Raw genomic sequence first — 23730 nt, forward strand, 5'->3', positions numbered from 1 at the left:
CAGATATGTTCTAATTAAGTAATGTGTGTTGGGTGTCACCCCTCACGACCACATGACATCCAATGGGTGTGGCACTGTACACTGGCACTATATACCGTAAAGCACCTCACACACACACACACACCCACACACACACACACACACACACACACCTTTACTACCACACCAAACCATCATTCATTTGACCCTGCAGACGATAGATGAAGTAAATCAATGACACAAATACTTTTATAAGTGCCTGTGATTTACTTAGATAAATAGTGCCTCAGATATAGTGTTTACAAGTACCTATCATGATGTGTGTGTGTGTGTTTACCTGCCCGGACGCTTACCAGGTGTGTATTAATGACACTATTGACGTCTCTCACACCTATTGGAAGAGGGACACTATTGACGTCTCTCACACCTATTGGAAGAGGGATATTAATGGAGGGTTTTTAGTGTTTAGGTTTTAGTGAGGTTGAGTTATGGGTTCTGGAGTTGGTTATTTTGCAATTGTTATGGGAAATATTGGGGGGAGTGTGTGTGTGTGTGGCCATGTGTGTGTGTGTATGTGTGTGTGTGTGTGGGGGGTCTGTCTGTCTGTGTCACTATATAATCGTATATGCCATTAACACACGCCTATTTTGTGTGTGTGTGGGGGGTGGAGGTGTGTACTGGATGACCCTCTCCCCCCCTCCCCTCCCCCTGAAACAGCACCATCCATCATTATCATAATTAACAAAACTAATGTCTCACCGCCTCACACCTGCTGGCCTTATAATTTCTTGTACCATCCGTTCTTGTATAAATTCTCCTCGCTCACTAAAAACGACAGCGACACAACTTACGGCCGAAATAAATTTAGCCAGGTTATCGCTCAACACAAATTACTACCCCCACTCCTCCCCACCCCTCCCCATCCCCCTTTAAGTTACCTCACGAACGTCTTTGAAAATAAACGAAAATAAAATATATCTCCACTGATAATAATAAAGAATAAAAGAAGAAATATCATAAACAAATAATAAAATACATATCTTATTTATCTTATTTTAATGTATATATTGAGTAAATACAATCGCATGTTACTGTAGCTATGTTAAGTATTCTAGATGAGTAAATAAACTAAATAATCACCAATAAAATAATTAAAACATTCTAATCACTTCAGGAGATAAATAAATGATAATAAAATATAATAATAAAAATAAAAAAAAAATAAAAAAATCTTCATATCTATTATTTATTTATTTTTAGACAGGAATAAACGTGTCCAGGTGAGAGTACCCACCTCCCCCATCCCCTCCCCTCCCCTCCCCCGCATTAGGTCTGTTGCTTGGTTCTGTCTTTGTTCAGGTGAGGTGTATAACCGCCTACACCCAGCTAGCAGTCTGTTGAGACATTAATGCTCTTTGCCCTCCAATAGCCCTTTCTGCCCCCCCCCCTAACCCCTATTCCTCTCAGCAATGCTCCCCCTTAACTCCCCCCCCCTTTCCCACAGCTGTGATCTGCTTCCCTCCCAGCCACACCGTTACACCCCCCGGCCCCCACACCCCCTCCACCCCTCTCAGCCACTGTAGCACATCTGTAACGTCTTACAAGAATATGGCAATGCTCTTACTAAAATAATCCCTGGAGGAGGAATTCAGAATGTAAATAACCCAGATGGTGTGTGTGTGTGTGTGTGTGTGTGTGTGTGTGTGTGTGTGTGTGTGTGTGGTGTGTGTGTGTGTGTGTGGGGAGTCAGAGAAAGGTTGGGTTGGGTTGGGTCAAAATTTAACCTCGGTTGACCTGACTTAACCTAACCAAGCTTAACCCATCCCAACAATTAATCTAACCTAACCAAACCAAACCCATCCCAATAAATAACTTAACCAACCAGAACTGAAGCCCAGAATGACCTAACCTAACCTAACCTAATCTAACCTAACCTAACCTAGCCTCACAAGTAAAAAGAAAGTGGGTGGACGGAGCCAACAGTCACCCACACGCCCCCACCACCAAAACACATATATACTGTGACAGCGTCCAATTTCGGGGTGTGGAAGGCCAACGACCAAGGCTATCTGCTTGGCGGCGTCGAACCACATGCAAATGGTAAGGATGCTCGCCCCTTCACTATCGGCAGCTCTGCATAAATACATATCTAAATAAATAGGCCACTTGGTCGGTCGTAAAAGGAGTTTATTTACACATAAAACTAAACTCAAACTACTGGGCTACTTGGCAAGTTTTCTTGGGCTTCGAAGTGATTGGAAACACCCTTATATGTGTGGGTGTGTGGCAATAATGTAAGTGGGTGGGTGGAGGCATGTGTGGAGTGGGTGGGTGTGTGTGTGTGTGTGTGTGGGTGGGTGGGTGGGCAGGTGGAGTGTAGGTGAGTGGAGTGTGTGTATGAGTAATGGTTAGGTTAGATTAGTACTGGGGTGCCTAAAATAAAATAAGCAGGTTGCCTAATCTCCGCTTGACCTCTCAACTACACACAACTACAAGACAATAGCAACATAGTCCTGTCCCAGCTTAAAAAAACAAAAATGAAGAAAAAAAAAGAAATTCAAATTATATCACAATCTGTGTAAGAGAACGTGAGCAGTAAAAGCCTAGTTGACGACCGAGCCAGGCAGCCAAGGGGACTCTGTGGCGCCTCCCCTCACTCTCACACACTCTCTCTCTCCTCACTCTCACACACTCCCCTCACTCACACACTCTTCTCTTACTCTCACACTCATTATTTTCACTTTTTTCTCTAATTGTCTTGACAGTCTTCCTCACTATCACACACTCTCCCCTCACTCACACACTCTCCCCTCACTCTCACACACTCCCCTCACTCACACTCTCCCCTCACTCTCCCACCTCTCTCCCTCCCCCTCTCCCCTCACTCCCTACACTCTCCCCTCCTCCTCTCTCCCCTCACCTCCCCTCTCCCCTCACTATCCACCTCTCCCCTCCACTCTCCCCCTCCCCTCCTCCTCTCCCTCCCCACTCTCCCCCTCTCCCCTCACTCTCCTCTCCCCTCCCCTATCCCACCTCTCCCTCACTCTCCCCCACCTCCCCTCACTATCCACACCTCTCCCACCTCCCACACCTCTCCCCTCCTCTCCCTCTCCTCACTCTCCCCCTCTCCCCTTACTCCCCCTCTCCCCTCCCACTCCCCCTCTCCCCTCACTCCCCCCTCTCCCTTACTCCCACCTCCCCTCCCTCCCCTCTCTCCCCTCCCCCTCTCCCTCACTCTACACACTCTCCTCTCTCCCTCTCCCTCCCTCCACTCTCCCCTCACCATCCCTCTCCCCTCGCTCTCCCTCCCCTCCTCCCACACCTCTCCCCTCCTCCCTCACACCTCTCCCCTCCTCTCCCCCACACTCCCCTCACTCTCACCTCTTCTCCCTGCGTCTCATCCCCTCCCAACCCCCCTAACTATCTCATTTCTATCACACAGTAATAAATGCTGTCCTGTGTTCTCTCTCTCTCTCTCTCTCTCTCTCTCTCTCTCTCTCTCTCTCTCTCTCTCTCTCTCACACACAGCTTTAGGCTACCATCCCCACCCCACCCCTCTTCTCTGTTACTAAGCTCCTGGCGTGACTAAGGTGCCGGAAATTTCAATATTGCTGTTGCTGTCACTGTGGTTTACTTCCTGCTGTTATTGTTGCTGTTAATGCTGTTTTAATCTGTCGTTGTTGTTGTTGTTGTGGTGGTGGTGGTGGTTGTAATTTTGTTGTTTTTGCTGTTGTTGTGATGGTGGTGGTGTTTATTGTTGTTGTTGTTGTTGTTGTTGTTGTTGGTGATGGTGGTGTTGGTGGTGTTGTTGTTGTTGTTGGTGGTGGTGTTGTTGTTGTTGTTGTTGTTGTTGTTGTTGTTGTTGTTGTTGTAGCTATCCCCGGCCATTGTTATTAATATCACTGCTGTCACCGTTCCTGTATCTATTGTTTTTAACCGGGGAATATAACCCTTGCTGTAGCTATCATCACTGTTTACTTTTGCTTTCACACTGCTGTCTCCCTCTGTCTTGCCGTTGCTACCCCTGCCACACCTGGTCTTAACTACCACAGTCTAAACAACACGAGATGGCCTTCATCCACGGCACAACGCACACAAGTTGAACCCCATGTAAATCCCCCTTTCCCCCCCTGTTAATGCCCCCCTGTCAGTCCCCCTTCTCCCATGAGCCCCCTCCTCATGAATCCCCCCTCTGAGTTTCCCTCCCCTATCAATCCCCCTTCTCCCCCGCCCCACCGTAAGACCCCCTTTTCCCCTGTCAGTCAAGCGAGCGCCTGACTGTGTACACAAAATCTCCCTTGGTGACGTGCGGGCGGGCCAACCAGACATTATTTTCCCCCACACAAGATACTCTCATGTTATTCTCTATCTTATATAACATTATAACACGTTCCCTCGATATAAAATCCCCTATATCCTAATGCTCTAAGTTATTATAGTATATTCCTGGGTGTTTTATATGATATTATGACTAAATGGAGTAAAGTAACAAGATATTTGATATAGAGACGTCGTGACTAACTCATATTGGTATTATATAAATCGTTTGGTATATCAAGTTATATAGATATACTCGATGGTCAAGTAACCTTATATCAATGTGTATTATACCAGGATATATACCCATCAGTATAAGGGGGGGGGGGGTGTCTGTAGAGGTTAATTAACAGTTAACTCGTACGTACCTGGTGTATGGTGTGTTAACTGGCCCACGAAGAGCTGTTAGGATGCACTTACCTGAAGGAAGAAGATGAGTCAGTGAAATTACCTGTCGTCTATCCTACGTATCACTGTAACATGTTAACTGATTAACTTATTAACACTGAAGCAAGCATGATAGTATAGTGTTTTGACTCACCTGATGATTAACCCTCCTAGCTTATTTCACCTGAAGATTAACCCTCGTTAACCTAATCTAACCTGACAACCAAATATAACATAATAACTTGACAAAATTTAACAGAACGTAACATAACATAACTAATCTAACATTACAAGAAGAATAACAACAAGAACAACAAGAACAACAAGACCAACAAGAGCAAGAAGAACAAGAACAAGAAGAACAAGAACACGAACACGAACAACAAGAACAAGAACAACAAGAACAAGAACAAGAACAAGAACACGAACAAGAAGAACAAGAACAAGAACACGAACAACAAGAACAAGAACAAGACAGCAATACTTACCTTGTCCAGATGGTAGGGGACGCAGTGGGCAGTCAAACACAGTCACTACTTGAACCAGGGACCACCAATCTTAAAACAACATCCAGGGAATTAATATAAAAACACTATCCTCACTATATAAACACACTATAAGTAACATTTTAAAAACTAGAATGTTACTTAATCCGAAACACTATCTTCACTATATAAACACACTATAAGTAACATTTTAAAAACTAGAATGTTACTTAATCCGAAACACTATCTTCACTATATAAACACACTATAAGTAACATTTTAAAAACTAGAATGTTACTTAATCCGAAACACTATCCTCACTATATAAACACACTAAGTAACATTTTAAAAACTAGAATGTTACTTAATCCAAAACACTATCTTCACTATATAAACACACACTAAGTAACATTTTAAAAACTAGAATGTTACTTAATCCAAAACACTATCCTCACAATATAAACACACTGTAAGTAACATTTTAAAAACTAGAATGTTACTTAATCCAAAACACTATCTTCACTATATAAACACACTATAAGTAACATTTTAAAAACTAGAATGTTACTTAATCCAAAACACTATCTTCACTATATAAACACACTATAAGTAACATTTTAAAAACTAGAATGTTACTTAATCCAAAACACTATCTTCACTATATAAACACACTGTAAGTAACAATAAGGGTGCCTATTCTTCACATGACCATACAACACCACAAATTACACAACAAACCCATAAAAATTTTCCCCCAGTCGTAAACGTAACTTTTAACAACTATTAAGCCGCGTGACGTCAACAGTGTGTACCAAAAAGAGATCTCAAATGCGAACAAAAGTAACCTACACATCAAGGGGAATTATGGTCGAGTTATTATTGTTATTATGGGGGGATTATGACCCTTAAGCTCTTCTTGTGTATGGTAACTAGACACGGATCCTAGTAAGATTAATTTTATTCTCTCTTGTGATTTAAAAGTCGAGAGAGAGGAGAGAGAGAGAGAGAGAGAGAGAGAGAGAGGAGAGAGAGAGAGAGAGAGGGCGTGGGGGGTCGACTCAAAACTCAGAGATATATGAGGAATACCAAATGAAGGTCTTGATTCTCAGTGAGCTGCCTACTTTATAAAGAGCTTAGTGAATGGTAATTGTGTCTCTCTCTCTCTCTCTACACACACCTTCACCAGCACCATTACTTGGGTTGGGGAACCTTCACTCTAGATTGTCTCTGGCTTTGAACTGTGAATCAAGGCGGTTGGGAGAGGGGGGTTCTGGGGACTTGCTGCTCTTATGTTATATAAGTTCTGGAGAGTATAAGGGGAGGGGTGATATTACAAAGGGGGTTTTGTGGGTCGAGGTCAGGGAGGTGGACTTTGGGTATGGATTCAAGGTGGCGGAGGGATGGGTCTTGGGTAGGGGCCCTATAGAGTAGGGGGGTGGGTCAGAGTGGGGGTGGGTTAGGGTGAGTCAGGGTGGGTTAGGGTGGGTCAGGGTGGGCCACTACTACTAAATTTAGGATACAATTACTAGGGTCAAGGGTAAGTGAGGGCAACGTTTGTGTCTCCAATCTTCCCTTAATAATGTGAGAGGGAGAGAGGGAGGGAGGGAGGGAGGGGGTGGGGAGGGGAGGTAAGGGGTAGGGAGAGAGGGATGGATGGAGGGAGGGGGTAGGAAGGGACAAAGGGTGGGAGAGTGATAGAGAGAAGGATATAAGGAAAGGAGGATACAAGAGAAAGAGAAAAGGAAAGAATGAGAAAGAAGGAGAAAAAGAGAGAGAGAAAGAGGTAATAAAAGAAGAATTAGAGGAAGAAAGTGATAGACAGTGATAATAAAAAGAGGGAGGGAGAAAGACAGAAGGAAACAAGGAAGAAGGAAGCAATAAGAGATAATTAAAAAACAAGAAAATAATTAAAAACGAGACATAATATAATAATAACAAAATCATACATATTTAAAAAAATGCATTAAAAATAATTTAAATATACAAAAGCCCCCAAAAAATTGTTAAACTAAAGACAAAATAAAATAACCTTAAACTACAGAGTCACAAGACAGAGATAAAGACACTGCGACAAATGACGAGAATAGGAAAAAAAATAGTTTAGTTGGGGCTTTAAAGAGAAAACGAACGGACAAAGAAGGGGTAACTTAAGAAACTCGAGCGGGTGCTATACTATAATATAAACGAAGCAGTCAGGCAGTAGTGAATAGGAGGAGGAGGAGGGGGAAGGGGGGAGGAAGGGAGAGGAATAAATGAGAAAAGTTTTAATGAAAGAATAAAGAGGGTGAGTGAGAGGCAAGAGGGGACGGGAGAGAAATGGAGGTGTGTTATTACGTAGAGAGGAGAAGATACACGAAGAAGAAGAGGAGGAGGAAAGAGGAAGAGGGCGAACGAGGAATGATGGATGGCTGAAATTGCCTGAGAGAGCGAAATTGAAGAAACTGGATGATGGTGTGTGTGTGTGTGTGTGTGGTAATGGGTGTGGTAGGCACGAAAGCAGCTGGGCGTGGCACTAACCGTGTTACTGTACCTGGTAAACAATGCTGTTATTACCAACCACCCCACCCCCCCCAATACACACACCCAACAGCCCTTAACTCACCAGATAGCTTTTAACATTAATTGTACGTTATCAAAAAGCCAAGAAACTTTTTTATATGTATGTATGTGTATGTATGTATGTATGTATGTATGTATGTATGTATGTATGTATGTATGTATGTGTAGATTGGTAAGTAGGTAGGTTGGTAGGTAAGTAGATAAGCATAGGTAGGTAGGTAGGTAAGGACATGGGTAGGTGGAAAGGAGACAACAAAGAGAGGTTGGTAGGGAGGGGAGGTGATAAAAGGGGTGACAGACCTGTGTAGGGCTTAGCTTTATCAGAGAGGATTGTTCTGTAGCGGAGGGAGGGAGGGAGGAGGGAAGGAAGGAAGGAAGGAAGGAAGGAAGGAAGGAAGGAAGGAAGGAAGGAAGGAAGGAAGGAAGGAAGGAAGGAAGAAAGGAAGGAAGGAAGGAGGGAGACGGTAGGGAAAAAAGGGGGAAGGGAAAGTATATTGTCAAGTACATAACCAAGTACAGAGGGTCATGTAGTCACCTATGTATACATGTGCACACACAGGTAGAGCATGTATACTACGGAGACCACGGACTATCTGATGTTTGGTTATTTAAGTTAATTCAAATTCGTTTTTCTTGGGGATTTTTTCGGATATGCATTTTTTCTGTTTCGCGAAAATTATCCAGAAAAATACCTGTAGTCATAACTTTACCTTCTGCTGTAGTGTAGTTGTAGCTGTAGTGTAGTGTAGTGTAGTGTAGTGTAGTGTAGTGTAGTGTAGTGTAGTGTAGTGTAGTGTAGTGTAGTGGAGATTGAAGAGTCTTGTATTCTTTTCCAGTCTATAATAGAGATTGGCTAATCTCATGAGTCACCTGTCCTTATGTGTGTTATGATACAAATACTGGCTAATCCCTGACGTCTAATATATAAGACTGGCTAATCCCTGACGTCTAATATATAAGACTGGCTAATCCCTGACGTCTAATATATAAGACTGGCTAATCATGTCTATTATAAATGACTGACTAATCCTGTGTTCTTACCTGCTATATCTTTGGTGTTTGGTGAATCTTGTGTTTCCGGGAGGTTTATTTCCCTCTGTAATAAGATGATTGTCGACTGTCGTGTTATCTTCTATTTGGTGTCCGGCGCCTGGCTTAATCCCCCCCTCCCCCCCTTGTGTCTCTCTCCTGTAGGTGGTGAGCCTCGTGCAGACGCTGATCTTCTCGTGGGTGCTGCTGGAGACATATCACTCCTTCCAGTCCACCCTCAGCGCCTCCCCCCCAGCCAATTACAGCTCGGATTCCTCTTCCTCTTCCTACTCCTTCACCTCCGCCACCTGCCCCATAGGCTTCCTCCCCGTGGCCGTGAAGCCCTCCCTGGACAACGACACCGACGACTATGACGAGGACGACCAGGAGGGGGAAGAGGAGGAGGAGGAGGAGGAGGAGGACGACCTGGCGCACACTACGGTATTAACCAACATGGTTAACACCAGCAGCGGCCTCACAGCGACGACGTCTCGGCTGACGATGGAACTAAGAGAGGAGGACGATGAAGAGGTCGTCTTGTCGTCCATATCACCTTCCTCGTCGTCTCTATCGTCGACTCTAGAAATCTCCTCACTTATCGGGGAGGACGGGGAGCCCCTAGTCCTGTTATCGTCGTCGTCGTCTCCTGCAGCAGAGAGTAAGAACGCCAGCCTGTTCACGTCTTCCCTATCAAAAGTGACGATCGCGGTGAACTCCACCACGTCAACAGCAGCAGCAGCAGCCAAGGTGTCGAAAAAGAAGCCCAGAATTACGTGCGCTGCTCCAGGTGAGACCAGCCTTCTGAAACAAACACAAACAACAACATAAACTACAAATAAGTAATAACATCAAGTATAATTCAATAAATAAATATATCCTCCACTATTATACACTGTCTGAAAATGTAAAAATGTATAATATATTAGACTAAATCATAACAGAAAATATACATAAAATAACCCTCACTCACACTCTGCTATTATTATTATTATTATTAGTAGTAGTAGTAGTAGTAGTAGTAGTAGTAGTAGCAGTAGTAGTGTTGTTGTTGTTGTTGTTGTTGTTGTTTCATATATCGACAATCAATACAGCCCTCTGATGTACCATGGGGCAACCCGAGTTCAGCCCTGTCTCATATATCTTGGAAAATTACAATGTTTGTTGATTATTTGATGGCTCCCCAACATAACTATTGATGTCTACTGGTTGTTGAACGAAACTATTTGAGAATATCTGTTAGATTCTTTTCTTTGTTGTTATAAACGCTCGTGTTATTAAAAGAACCACCACCACCACCACCACCACCACCACCACCACCACCACCACCACCACCACAACCACCACCACCACCACCACCACCACCACCACCACCACTACCACTACTACTACTACTACTACTAACATCACTATTACTACTACGTGTACTTATACTACGATCACATCACTGATATTACTACTACTACTACTACTACTGAACCACTAAACCATTGCTACAGTGTTCCATTTGGTCTACAGGTCAGGGCGTGTTGTGGGCGTTGGTATTCGTCTCAGCATTTTACTCCCTCGTTGGAGGCCTACTGATAGTGGCTGTCCTCTGGGTGAGTACCAAGAGTACCTGTTTGAGTACCATGCCCTCCTAAGTGAGTACCATGCCCTCCTAAGTGAGTACCATGCCCTCCTAAGTGAGTACCACGCCCTCCCATGTGATTACCACGCCCTACCATGTGATTACCACGCCCTCCCATGTAGGTACCACGCCCTCTGCAAAGAACACGTTCCTTCATGTTACAACCTCCCCGACCGCCCATTATCCCAACGAACCAATCACAAGACACAGGAAGGTATCCCCCCAACCAATCACAGCTCTCAACTGGTTTATGACGTCATCCTCGGTCATAATGGAGGCGGGGCGACACCTTTTGAGAGATTATGTTTTCAAATCAACATAACTACATCCTGTGGTCATTTCTAGTGATATATTACTTACACATGTTATCAAAAGGAAAGCAGAAACGTTCACAGGTTGATTTAAAGCCATTCTCATGCTACCTATTGCACCGCCCTCAGCTTAATAATGACGTCATAGCTTTAAAGATGAACGTGATTGGCTGCGAGGGTTTCGGTGTGTCCTGCAATAAAGACTCACTAACTACCTAGATATCTTGTTTCTTATCTCTCTTCTTCCTTCTTTTATCCTATTTAGTTATCAATTATCACCGCCTCTTCCATTTTAGATGTATTTTTATTTCATTTTAGTCTCCCCTTTGACTTTTGTTTATTTCTTCTTCTTCTTCTTCTTCTTCTTTCTATACTTCCTCCTTTATTTTGCTCTCCTAATTCCTCCTCCTTCCCTCCTCCTTTCCCCCCCCCCTACGACACCTCCGATTCCCACCTACTCATCCTACTTTTCTTCCCTCGTCCTCCTCTCCCCATCCTCCTCCTCTCCCCATCCTCCTCCTCTCCCCATCCCTCCCCTCCCTCTCCCCATCCTTCTTCCCTCTCCCCATCCCTCCTCCCTCCCCATCCTCCTCCCTCCCCCCAGAATTACTGAGGTCATAATCTCTGCATTAAAGAGACTACACTCCCCCTCCTCTCCCTCCCCCTTTCTCCCCCATCATTCCTCTCCCTTCTTTCCCCTCCTCCCTCCCCTGCCTTCTTCCTCTCCCTTTCCCACCTCACCCCCCTTCTCGGCCACACGCACACCTGTAATACTGCACCTGTGTGTGTGTGTGTGTGTGTGTGGCTTATGTGTGTGTATATGTATATATGAGTAGATATATACACACACGAACACATTTCTGCAGGTGTACATAACCACACACACACACACACACACACACACACACACACACACACACACGCACGCGCACGCAGTAGGGACGTGGTGTGCGTGTGGTAGTGATGGCGTTGTTTATTTTTGCATGTTCCTCCAAAAGCCATTTAGAATATTACTGTACACGTTATTTACCTAAAACACCCCCTTCCCCCCCACACACACACACATCACCCATAATGCCTCACACTCACCCAGGTGCCACACACGTCAAAACAGTGCCAGGGTTTATGACGTCACTATATACTGCTGAACTTGACATAGTTATTACATAAAAAAGATATATTTTTCGTCTGTTTCTTTTTCTTCTTCTTTAATTTCTTCTTCGTTGCATTTCTCTCCTCCCACCCCTCCTTCCTCTGCCTCTCCAACTCTTCCCCCCTTCCCTCTCCTTTTCCTCCACCCTCTTCCCCTTCTTCACTCTTTCCCTCCACCCCTTCCCTTCTCCAATTCTTCCCCTTTCTTCTCCACCCTTCCTTTCCTTCTCTTCTTTCCTCCACCCCTTCCCTCTCTCTTTTCCTTCCAATTCTTCCTTCCTCTCTTCTCCACCCCTTCCTTTCTCCTCTTTCCTCTGCCCTTCCTTCCTCTCCTTCTTCCTCCACCCCCCTTCTTTCCTCTCTCTTTTCCTCCACCCCCTTCCCCTTCCTTCTTCCTCCAATTCTTCCCCTTTTCCTCTCTTTCCTCCACCCCTTCCCTCTTCTCCTCTCCCTCTTCTCCTCCTCTTTCTTCTCCACTCTCTGTATTACACCTAATGACGTCATCAGTAGCATATTTAACAGATACCAGGAATAACAAAAACAAAAAATCCTCAAATACTTTAACCTTGGACAAATAATGTACCTATTTTTTTCCCAGTGGTGTGCTCAGAGGTGAGGGATATATGTCCCACTGTTCTATTGTATTCATGGCACCACAATAGTTCAGAAATTTTACTCTGTGTATTGTAGTGTTTCATTAGAAGTCTTGTTGTGTGTGTGTGTGTGTGTGTGTGTGTGTGTGTGTGAGTGTGTGTGTGTGCGTGTGCGTGTTAATCAGAGATGAAGGCTGTGTTTCTCTGTCTGTCTGTCTGTCTGTCTGTCTGCCTCACCTATCAACCACTCCTTCAAGCAACCACAACAAACCAGCATCATTTAACCAACCACCACCATCACCCAATTACTAACTTAACCAAACCAACCACCATCATATCCAACCCCCACCCCCTTAACCACCCCCAACCACCACAACCTACCCTCAACCAACCACCAACTAACCAACACCCACTCTCTCTCTGCCTCCCCTAGTGTGTGTCGTGGCAGCTCTCCATCTGGTTCTTCTACACCGTGGGCTATGACCTCTTCATGCTCATAGTGGCCATGACGGACGGGGTCTACACCAGCTTCTCCGACATCTCTAGTTACGTTGTCTGCCTCGTCACCACCTACTGCGTTATCGTCGTCGACTCCTACTACGAGAAGGTGAGGAGGGGGAGGTAGATGGAGGAAGGGGTGTGTGTGTGTGTGTGTGTGTGTGTGTGTGTGTCTGTGTGTGTGTGCGTGTGTGTGTGTGTGTGTATTTGTTAACTTATCATCATGTATGTTAATATCAGCTTTTATTTTTCCTCGTTATCTGCATGTTGCTTCTTCAACACTAACGACTCACCACCTCCCTCCTCCAGCAGCTACTACACGATGAGCGACTAGAGAAGACGGGCCAGACGCGTCGTAGGTCGAGTCTGGTGATCGTGAGGAGCTCCCCGGACTCCCCGACGTCCCAACAGGAGTTCATCCCCCCACCCATTTCCTACACCGTCCCCGTCAACCAAAACAACCTAGCTCCTCCATCCGTGAACCTGATCCCTCCTCCCCCAGGACGACAGGTGTCTTACCACGTTCCCCCGACAGCTACTTCCCCCACCAGAGAGGCGCCCCATCATCACCACCACAACCACCACGCCTACCACAATCACGTTTAGATGGTTGGCGGTGGGTGGATGGTGGTGATCACAGAAGCTTCGTGTCGTTTAAAAAAGAGGAAAAAATAGACAGTCGTGATGTGACATGATGTGTTTTTTTCCTCGTGTGGATAATATTTAGGAAGTACTGCACCTTGAACTGCTTAGAACAAGTAGTTGAGTGAGTGAGTGGTACACTACTACCAGACAGTGCGTAGATGTCTCATGTTTTAACAACTGAGTCTCAGCATGTAGCCATTATCGATATCAAACAAAGGCACTTTAATTAACTGGAAACTTCGCTCCTTTATACAGTACTTCTGGTTGTGGCAGCGAGGACAAGCTCGCTCCCTCACCTGACTTTCTTCACATGCAACAGAGCTTTCACTTTTGGTTTAGTAAGACTTTTATGTCGCTGGGAACTGACCCACAGCCCGCTGGGTGTACGCCAGTGCTGGGCGACCCACCTGCCTGTCCCCCCGTGTTCACACTCCCCTCAGGTCGCACTGTCTCACGAGCTGTCATCCCACGGACTCCGGTACCACAATACCCTGTGGGGCGGATTATAACATCGTCAGGCAGAACATTATATTATCCGGATAGAAGATAGATAGGGACAAATTTATCTGCCGGAGTACAGTGGCGTTAAACGATGTCTGATGGAGAACTACAGAAGCTAGCGTCATCAGATGGAGTGCGACGTCGATGGACGGAGTGTGACCTTACGGGTTGGAGCAGGAGGCTTTCAAAATATTTGCCCCGGCTGCGATAGTTCGACACAGTCATTGCGTCGCTGTTGCTCATGCCCAAAAAATATAAAAATAAGTGTTTTTTAGAGCGATTACAGTAGGTGTGTGGCCAGTAGCCTGAGGTTATGTGTCGTCAACAAGCCATGTGAGTGTAGCAAGTAGCAAAACACGTGTTTAGTCGTGAAGCAGCCTGGGTAAATGTTCACTTTAGCTCTGTTACTTTATTTCCTGCCCCTTGTTTCATATTATCCTCACTGATATCTTTGTTTTAATACATAGAAAACTAACCTGTGAGGAAATGGGGATCAAACGAAGACCCAAACCACCTGAACCAACCAGACGTAACCTAACGATCCCTCATTAGTTGTTACCTCATGTACCTAAAATCACAAATGGTCTCCAACCTTATTACCTCCTCACTCCCTCATCAGGCTTTCCATTATATACATTAAAACAAACATATCAATAAAGCTATCAAAACAGATCAAGAAATACAATGGCGGAGCTAAACTGAACCTTCACCTCATTGTGTAAGGCGAATAAGTCGATCCTGAGGAGTGATGACCAAATCTAGCGGGAATGTTTTGAGTCCCCTGTAGAGTGTGTGTGAGTCGTGAGCTGTTGTGCCTCATTAATAAACAAGGAAATATGCAAATTACTTCAGATTCCTTGTGTACACGCTATAGAAACCAACAGTATTATTAGCATTATTATTATTATTATTATTATCATTATTATTATTATTATTATTATTATTATATATTGTACTTTGTTTTCATTTTCGAATAACATGCCCGCGTATGGTAAAGGAGGGTGCACTTTAGGCGTTGGAAAGTGGGCACTACACACACAGGCATACATAGTATCGTGCCACCATTCAACTCTGAAATAATACCCATAAAGCTAATACACTCTATTCGGTCATTAAAGATTATTAACGTTAAGGTGATTAGAGGCGAGATGCAAATACTAATCAGATTTCAATAATGAGAGTCAGGTCCTTAAATATCGCCAGCTATCATCATTAAGAGTCAGGTCTTTAAATATCGCCAGCTATCATCATTAAGAGTCAGGTCTTTAAATATCGCCAGCTATCATCATTAAGGGTCAGGTCTTTAAATATCGCCAGCTATCATCATTAAGGGTCAGGTCTTTAAATATCGCCAGCTATCATCATTAAGAGTCAGGTCTTTAAATATCGCCAGCTATCATCATATCAGGTCTTTAAATATCGCCAGTTATCATCATATGGTCAGGTCTTTAAATATCGCCAGCCATCATCATTAAGAGTCAGGTCTTTAAATATCGCCAGCTATCATCATAAGGGTCATTCTTTAAATATCGCCAGCTATCATCATTAAGGGTCAGGTCTGTAAATATCGCCAGCTATCATCATTAGCGGTCAGGTCTTTTAAATATCGCCAGCTATCATCATTAAGAGTCAGGTCTTTAAATATCGCCAGTTATCATCATTAAGGGTCAGGTTTCAAATATCGCCATATCATCATTAAGGGTCAAGTTCTTAAATATCGCCAGCTATCATCATTAAGAGCCAGGGTCTTTTAAATATCGCCAGCTATCAATATTGGCGGTCATCAGGTCTTTAAATATCGCCAGCTATCATCATTAAGAGTCAGGTCTTTAAATATCGCCAGCTATCATCATTAAGGGTCAGGTCTTTAAATATCGCCAGCTATCATCATTAAGAGTCAGGTCTTTAAATATTGCCAGCCCTTGACGTTAATGATCAGGCTTCAAATTATTAACCAACATTAACCCACATTCAACCCATTAACCCACACAAACCCACACTTAACCCATTAACCCACACTAACCCACACTCATCCCATTAACCCACACTAACCCACACTAAACCCATTAACCCACACTAACCCACACTCAACCCAATAACCCACACTAACCAATACTAAACCCATTAACCCACACTAACCCACACTAACCCACACCTAACCCATTAACCCACACCTCCACAATGACACTGCCCTAGATACAGAAGTCTGACCCTTAACTTAAAACTTGACCAATCCTCTCTCTCTCTCTCTCTCTCTCTCTCTCTCTCTCTCTCATTAACCAGTATTAACCGTGGATAACCTTTTAATGTCGTTAAAGGTCACACTACAAACATAAGTCGTACATAATATAATACATTAATATATATAGAGGGATCCTTTATTGCCTTGTATTTCCTCCCCAACGATTGACTTGTTATACGATCATTAATAGTAGTAGTAGAGAGGTGTGTGTGTGTGTGTGTGTGTGTGTGTGTGTGTGTGTGTGTGTGTGTAGGTGTGTGTGTGTGTGGTATTGAGCCTTGCCTGAAAGTATGTGATACGCTCAGAGTCGAATTTTCAATAATGTGTCGACTTTTGCTTGGAGGATTAAGTCTTAGTCGGTGTCGAATTCTTAATTTTGAGTCGAATCGGGTTTGCATCGTATACATAAACATATTGAGTCGAATATTTTACACTGAAGCGACTGACACTTGGCTGCAGCGTGTACAAATATATGTCGAATCGAATCTTGAGTTCTGAGTCGAATAATGAATATTGAATCGATTTCTTGACCATAATATTTAATACCTGGGATGTGTGTGGTGTACCCATAGCAATAAGCAGTACGTTAGAAGGCATGAAACTGTCTCACTCACTTAACCTGCAACCAAACAAAAAAATAATCAAAAAATAATACCACGATTCACACGGAACTCAAAATCAATTCCTTCATCTTCATAACAAAAAAATAAACAAAACAAAAAAACAAAAACAAATCACTATTAAATATTTCAGAATCCAGAACAAGTTTATTATTTCAAACTTTTTTTTTTTACAGTTCGTAATTTTCTTTCATCATTGGAAACGTTCAGAGGAAAACTTTTAAAGGCGACACACACACACACACACACACACACACACACACACACACACACACACACACATAAACACACACACACACACACACACACACACACACACACACACACACACACACACACACACACACACACACACACACACACACACACACACACTAGGTAAACATTGGATATAGATGAGACTACTGGATCCTATCGTTTGTTTAGGCTTCTCTCAACAATGGCTCCGATCCCATGTAGACGTCGTGGTTAAGAGGCTAGAAAGATTCGAGGCTTCAATTACCTTCAAGCCTCGATTAAACTTTAGGCTTCAATTACTTTCAAGCGTCGATTACATTTAGGCTTCAATTACTTTCAAGATTGATTAATTTTGGCTTCAATTACCTTCAACATCAATTAAATTTAGGCTTCAATTACCTTTAAGATCGATTTAATTTAGGCTTTAATTACCTTCAACATCGATTTAATTTTGACTTCAATTACTTTCAAACCTCGATTACATTTGGGCTTCAATTATTTTCAAACCTCGATTACATTTAGGCTTCTTTAATAATTATAAATTTAAAATAAATTATCCCCAAAGAATAAAAAACTACAACTAAAATCAGTACTACCAATAAATTTTGTCTTTGTTTTGAATAAGTGTTAAAAAAAAAATATATATATATATAGAATGTACAAAAAACTCTACGGATATCGCAACCCGCGTTTCACTACCTATGACTAGACAGGATATCGTACTCGTAGGCATATAATCAAAAGTGGGCAGGTGACTTCTCCCCGATAACCCTGCATCCAGGTAACCTCTACTATGATAATCTTTCTATGGGTATAGGATATCTTAGATCACCTTAAGATAATGTTAAGAGTGTTTCTGATACATGTTTTAATTACCTGGTTTTTCAATCTTTATTACTGCGCTATATATATAATTAATCTCCATAGAAAGGTGATGAACAGGTGTGGGTCGTTTCATTAACAGGTGTGTGGTTGTGTTTTTTGTACAGGTGTGGTGGCTATAGAGGTACTGGTTGCTTTGGTATAAGTGTGGTACAGGTGTGTGCTTGTCTTGGTTACAGTGTGTGGTTGTCTTGTTTACAGGTGTGTGGTCGTCTTAGTTACAGGTGTGTGGTCGTCTTGTTACAGGTGTGTGGTCGTCTTGTTACATGTGTGTGTCGTCTTGTTACAGGTGTGTGGTTGTCTTGGTTACAGGTGTGTGGTCGTCTTGTTACAGGTGTGTGGTCGTCTTGTTACAGGTGTGTGTCGTCTTGTTATAGGTGTGTTGTCGTCTTGGTACAGGTGTGTGGCCGTTTTGGTACAGGTGTGTTGTTGTCTTGTTACGAGTGTGTTGTCGTCTTGGTTACAGGTGTGTGGTCGTCATGGTTACAGGTGTGTGGTAGTCTTGGTTACAGGTGTGTGGTCGTCTTGGGTACAGGTGTGTGGTCGTCTTGTTACAGGTGTGTGGTCGTCTTGGTACAGGTGTGTGGTCGTTTTGCTACAGGTGTGTTGTCTACCACGAGGTGTGATTAGCTAGTCAAAGTATTGTAGTTTTTTAGAGTTGGATTACGCATTATCTCTCTCTCTCTCTCTCTCTCTCTCTCTCTCTCTCTCCTCTCTCTCTCTCTCTCTCTCTCTCTCTCTCTCTCTCTCTCTCCCTTACAAAACATCCCAATCACAACATATTCTTTCTCTCTCTCTCTTTTATCTCTTCAAACATTAAAACAACACATTATCTCTCTCTCTCTCTCTCTCTCTCTCTCTCTCTCTCTCTCTCTCTCTCTCTCGTACCTGGGATAAACAAGCTCTTACTCTGCCCATAATATAATAAAAATGACCTTCAACAACATATGGTTTTATTATCCAAGCCAAAATTAATAAAAAATCAATTTCCTTTTTATTATCCTGACAGAGAAACGAATAAAAAAGAAAATAAACCAAAACAAATAAAAACGATTCAAAAATATATAAAATAGACGATAATTAATGGAATCCTGGGAACAAAATCACACACACACACACACACACACACACACACACACACACACACACACAGACACACACACACACACACAGACACACACACACACACACATACACACATATAAACACACACACACACACACACACACACACACACACACACACACACACACACACACACACACACACACACACACATAGGTAAACATTGGATATAGATGAGACTACTGGATCCTATCGTTTGTTTAGGCTTCTCTCAACAATGGCTCCGATCATGTAGACGTCGTGGTTAAGAGGCTAGAAAGATCCGAGGCTTCAGTTACCTTCAAGCCTCGATTAAACTTTGGCTTCAATTACCTTCAAGCGTCGATTACATTTAGGCTAATTACTTTCAAGATTGATTAATTTTGAGCTTCAATTACCTTCAACATCAATTAAATTTAGGCTTCAATTACCTTTAAGATCGATTTAATTTGGCTTTAATACCTTCAACATCGATTTAATTTTGACTTCAATTACTTTCAAACCTCGATTACATTTGGGCTTCAATATTTTCAAACCTCGATTACATTTAGGCTTCTTTAATAATTATAAATTTAAAATAAATTATCCCCAAAAGAATAAAAACTACAACTAAATCAGTACTACCAATAAATTTTGTCTTTGTTTTTGAATAGTGTTAAAAAAATATATATATATATAGAATGTACAAACTCTACGGATATCGCAACCCGCGTTTCACTACCTATGACTAGACAGGATATCGTACTCGTAGGCATATAATCAAAAGTGGGCAGGTGACCCCCCTCCCCCGATAACCTCTGCATCCAGGTAACCCCCCACGATAACCCTAAGAATGGTATAGGATATCTTAGATCACCTTAAGATAATGTTAAGAGTGTTTCTGATACATGTTTTAATTACTGGTTTTCAATCTTTATTACTGCGCTATATATATAATTAATCTCCATAGAAGGTGATGAACAGGTGTGGGTCGTTTCATTCAGGTGTGTGGTTGTGTTTTTGTACAGGTGTGGTGGCTATAGAGTTACTGGTTGCTTTGGTATAAGTGTGGTACAGGTGTGTGCTTGTCTTGGTTACAGTGTGTGGTTGTCTTGTTTACAGGTGTGTGGTCGTCTTGTTACAGGGTGTGTGGTCGTCTTGTTACAGGTGTGGTCGTCTTGTTACATGTGTGTGTCGTCTTGTTACAGGTGTGTGGTTGTCTTGGTTACAGGTGTGTGGTCGTCTTGTTACAGGTGTGTGGTCGTCTTGTTACAGGTGTGTGTCGTCTTGTTATAGGTGTGTTGTCGTCTTGGTACAGGTGTGTGGCCGTTTTGGGTACAGGTGTGTTGTTGTCTTGTTACGAGTGTGTTGTCGTCTTGGTTACAGGTGTGTGGTCGTCATGGTTACAGGTGTGTGGTAGTCTTGGTTACAGGTGTGTGGTCGTCTTGGGTACAGGTGTGTGGTCGTCTTGTTACAGGTGTGTGGTCGTCTTGGTACAGGTGTGTGGTCGTTTTGCTACAGGTGTGTTGTCTACCACGAGGTGTGATTAGCTGAATAGTATTGTAGTTTTTAGGTTGGATTACGCATTATCTCTCTCTCTCTCTCTCTCTCTCTCTCTCTCTCTCTCTCTCTCTCTCTCTCTCTCTCTCTCTCTCTCTCTCTCTCTCCCTTTAAAACGTATGCATGATATAATTGATTGTTATTACATGGCCTTTGCACGAAATGACCTCCTACTGTTATGAGGATCGTTAGGTGATTAGTAGTGGATATAATGACCCAATCAGAGGTCATTTAGACTTCATTATTACTGGTATTTATATAAGAATTTTATGTATGTATGTATGTATGTGTGAGAGAATGAGTGAGTGGGTAGTGTTGAAACGGCGGCTGTCAGAACTCTTGTTTCTGTCTGCCTGTCTGCCTGTCTGTCTGTCTGTCTGTCTGTGTTGGTCTGTCGTATTTCTGTCTTTCTGTCTGTCTGTTTCTCTGTCTCTCTCGTTTTGTGTATTTTAACTGAAAGGGTTATTTGCACCAATTCTCTCTCTCTCTCTCTCTCTCTCTCTCTCTCTCTCTCTCTCTCTCTCTCTCTCTCTCTCTCTCACCCGGGATAAACAAGCTCTTACTCTGCCCATAATATAATAAAAATGACATTCAACAACATATGGTTTTATTATCCAAGCCAAAATTAATAAAAAATCAATTTCCTTTTTATTATCCTGACAGAGAAACGAATAAAAAAGAAAAGAAACCAAAACAAATAAAAACGATTCAAAAATATATAAAATAGACGATAATTAATGGAATCCTGAGAACAAAATCAATATTGTGTTATGATAAGAGAAGATTTATAGTAAAGAATAAATTTGTAATAAAATAAAGGACTAAGGAGGTGAAGAAATTGAAAATGGATGGAATAATTATTTATAAAGTTTAAAGAATAAGAATTTAATATTTAAAGGTTATAATTAATAAAGAGTAATACAGGTGAGTTTATTATACAGGTACAGATACAAGTACAGGTACAGATACAAGTACAGGTACAGACACAAGTACAGGTACAGACACAAGTACAGGTACAGATACAAGTACAGGTACAGACACAAGTACAGGTACAGACACAAGTACAGGTACAGATACAAGTACAGGTACAGATACAAGTACAGGTACAGATACAAGTACAGGTCCAGATACAAGTACAGGTCCAGATACAAGTACAGGTACAGATACAAGTACAGGTACAAATACAGGTACAGACACAAATACAGAAACAATTACAAAAACAAACACAAATACAGTAACCTCACCTCACCCAACCTAGATACAGTTAAAATACAGACACTTCAAATACATAAAAAGTTCAAACCTACAGCGTAAAAAAACCCACCTCACCACTCTCTACCAGAACAAAGGGAGAGGGGTAGGGAGGAAGGAAGGGGAAGGGGAAGGGGGAAGGAGGAAGGAGGAAGGAGGATAGGATAACAAATACATCCCTCACTCGAGAATAACATCCAGCAGTTTGATACAGAAACGAGGTAAGTATAAGCGAGAAATACAGCCAATAACTATATGTATTTTTTTGTAGTTTCTTATTGTTGGGTTTTTTTTATTATTATTTTTATATATCAAAGTTTTGGGTGAAAGAACTAAACCTTGGTTTGATTACCAGTTACTTGATACGGAAAGCAAAATAATCAACTATGGTTATATTTCAAACCCAAACAACTTACCGAAGAACAAAACAAATGACAAACAACAAGAATAAGAACAATTAATAATTCTTCTTCTTCTTCTTCTTCTTCTTCTTCTCCTTCATCTTAGTATTATTATTATTATTATTATTATTATTATTATTATTATTATTATTATTATTATTATTATTATTATTATTATTATTATTATTATTATTATTATTATTATTATTATTATTATTATTATTATTATTATTATTTCCTTTGTGAATAAAATACGCATAATAAAAATGACACAATAATGAATAAAAATAAAATTAAGACGTAGTGGAATGTTGACTTTTATTACATAATTGAAGTAAGAACGACCCACAGGTGTATAAGAGCCCCAGGTAATTGAGGTACTGTTAATAATAAGAGAAATCATTAACAGCTGTTGTATAGAAAATGGCCTTGTGTTTGTGCTCCTTTATTTGTTGAGGCTTGTTAATAGATTATAACAACAACAACAACAACAACAACAACAACAACAACAACAACAACAACAACAACAACAACAACAACAACAACAACAACAACAACAACAGCAACAGCAACAACAACAACAACAACAACAACAACAACAACAACAACAACAACAACAACAGCAACAACAACAACAACAACAACAACAACAACAACAACAACGCATGGCTGATATACAACGAAATAATAAAAGATTTTTTTAGTCTATATGTAATTACAAACCCATGAATATTATATAAGACACGTGTAAATATGTTTTAATATGTTTTTCCTGAAGTATAGCTTCTCCCTCTCACGCCAGCCACGTACATGCGCACTAGGACACACACACACACACACACACACACACACACACAAAACACACACACACACACACACACACACACACACACACACACACACACACACACACACACACACACACATTAATTTCCAATTCTGTACACCACTTTCCATTGATTTTTTCTTTTTACACATAAAGTAAATATATACTTGAAATGCACATATACCATTTATTCATCTATGTATTCGTCTATAATACGTCATACAAAGTTTATGATCAATATTTATCGATTATATCACACCCTATCACAACTCTTGGTATTATTTAGAATATATTTCTATTTTGAGGTTTTGGTTAATATTTCAGGTTTGCGTATTTGAGCTGCGTGAATTAAGTTAGTATTTTTTTTTTTTATTTTGGGAGAATTTAATCAAGACAGGACAAATAGGTCACGTATTCCCCTCACCATCATTATCATAATCATCATCATCATCAGCTGTCAACGTGCACATCATCTAGTAAGATGACTGAGGACTTCTACAATAGTAAAGCATAAGCTGGAGTGCTGCACTCTGAGCCTCTTCCCC

At 41.8% G+C, this 23730-nt stretch overlaps 1 protein-coding gene across 1 annotated transcript in view; it reads left to right on the top strand.

Moving 5' to 3' along the window:
• The window catches only part of LOC121867814, a 57872-nt gene extending 42393 nt beyond the window's left edge, over positions 1-15479 (top strand). Inside the window, exons 3-6 of the mRNA XM_042367935.1 lie at positions 8922-9543; positions 10272-10354; positions 12873-13046; positions 13250-15479. Of these exons, the coding sequence (XP_042223869.1) occupies positions 8922-9543; positions 10272-10354; positions 12873-13046; positions 13250-13543 (1173 nt within the window). The 3' untranslated portion in view covers positions 13544-15479. The remainder of the gene's footprint in view (positions 1-8921; positions 9544-10271; positions 10355-12872; positions 13047-13249) is intronic.
• Positions 15480-23730: the final 8251 nt, after the last annotated feature.

The sequence above is a fragment of the Homarus americanus genome, unplaced genomic scaffold, assembly GCF_018991925.1.
Source record: "Homarus americanus isolate GMGI-L3 unplaced genomic scaffold, GMGI_Hamer_2.0 scaffold38395, whole genome shotgun sequence".
Lineage (NCBI taxonomy): Eukaryota > Metazoa > Arthropoda > Malacostraca > Decapoda > Nephropidae > Homarus > Homarus americanus.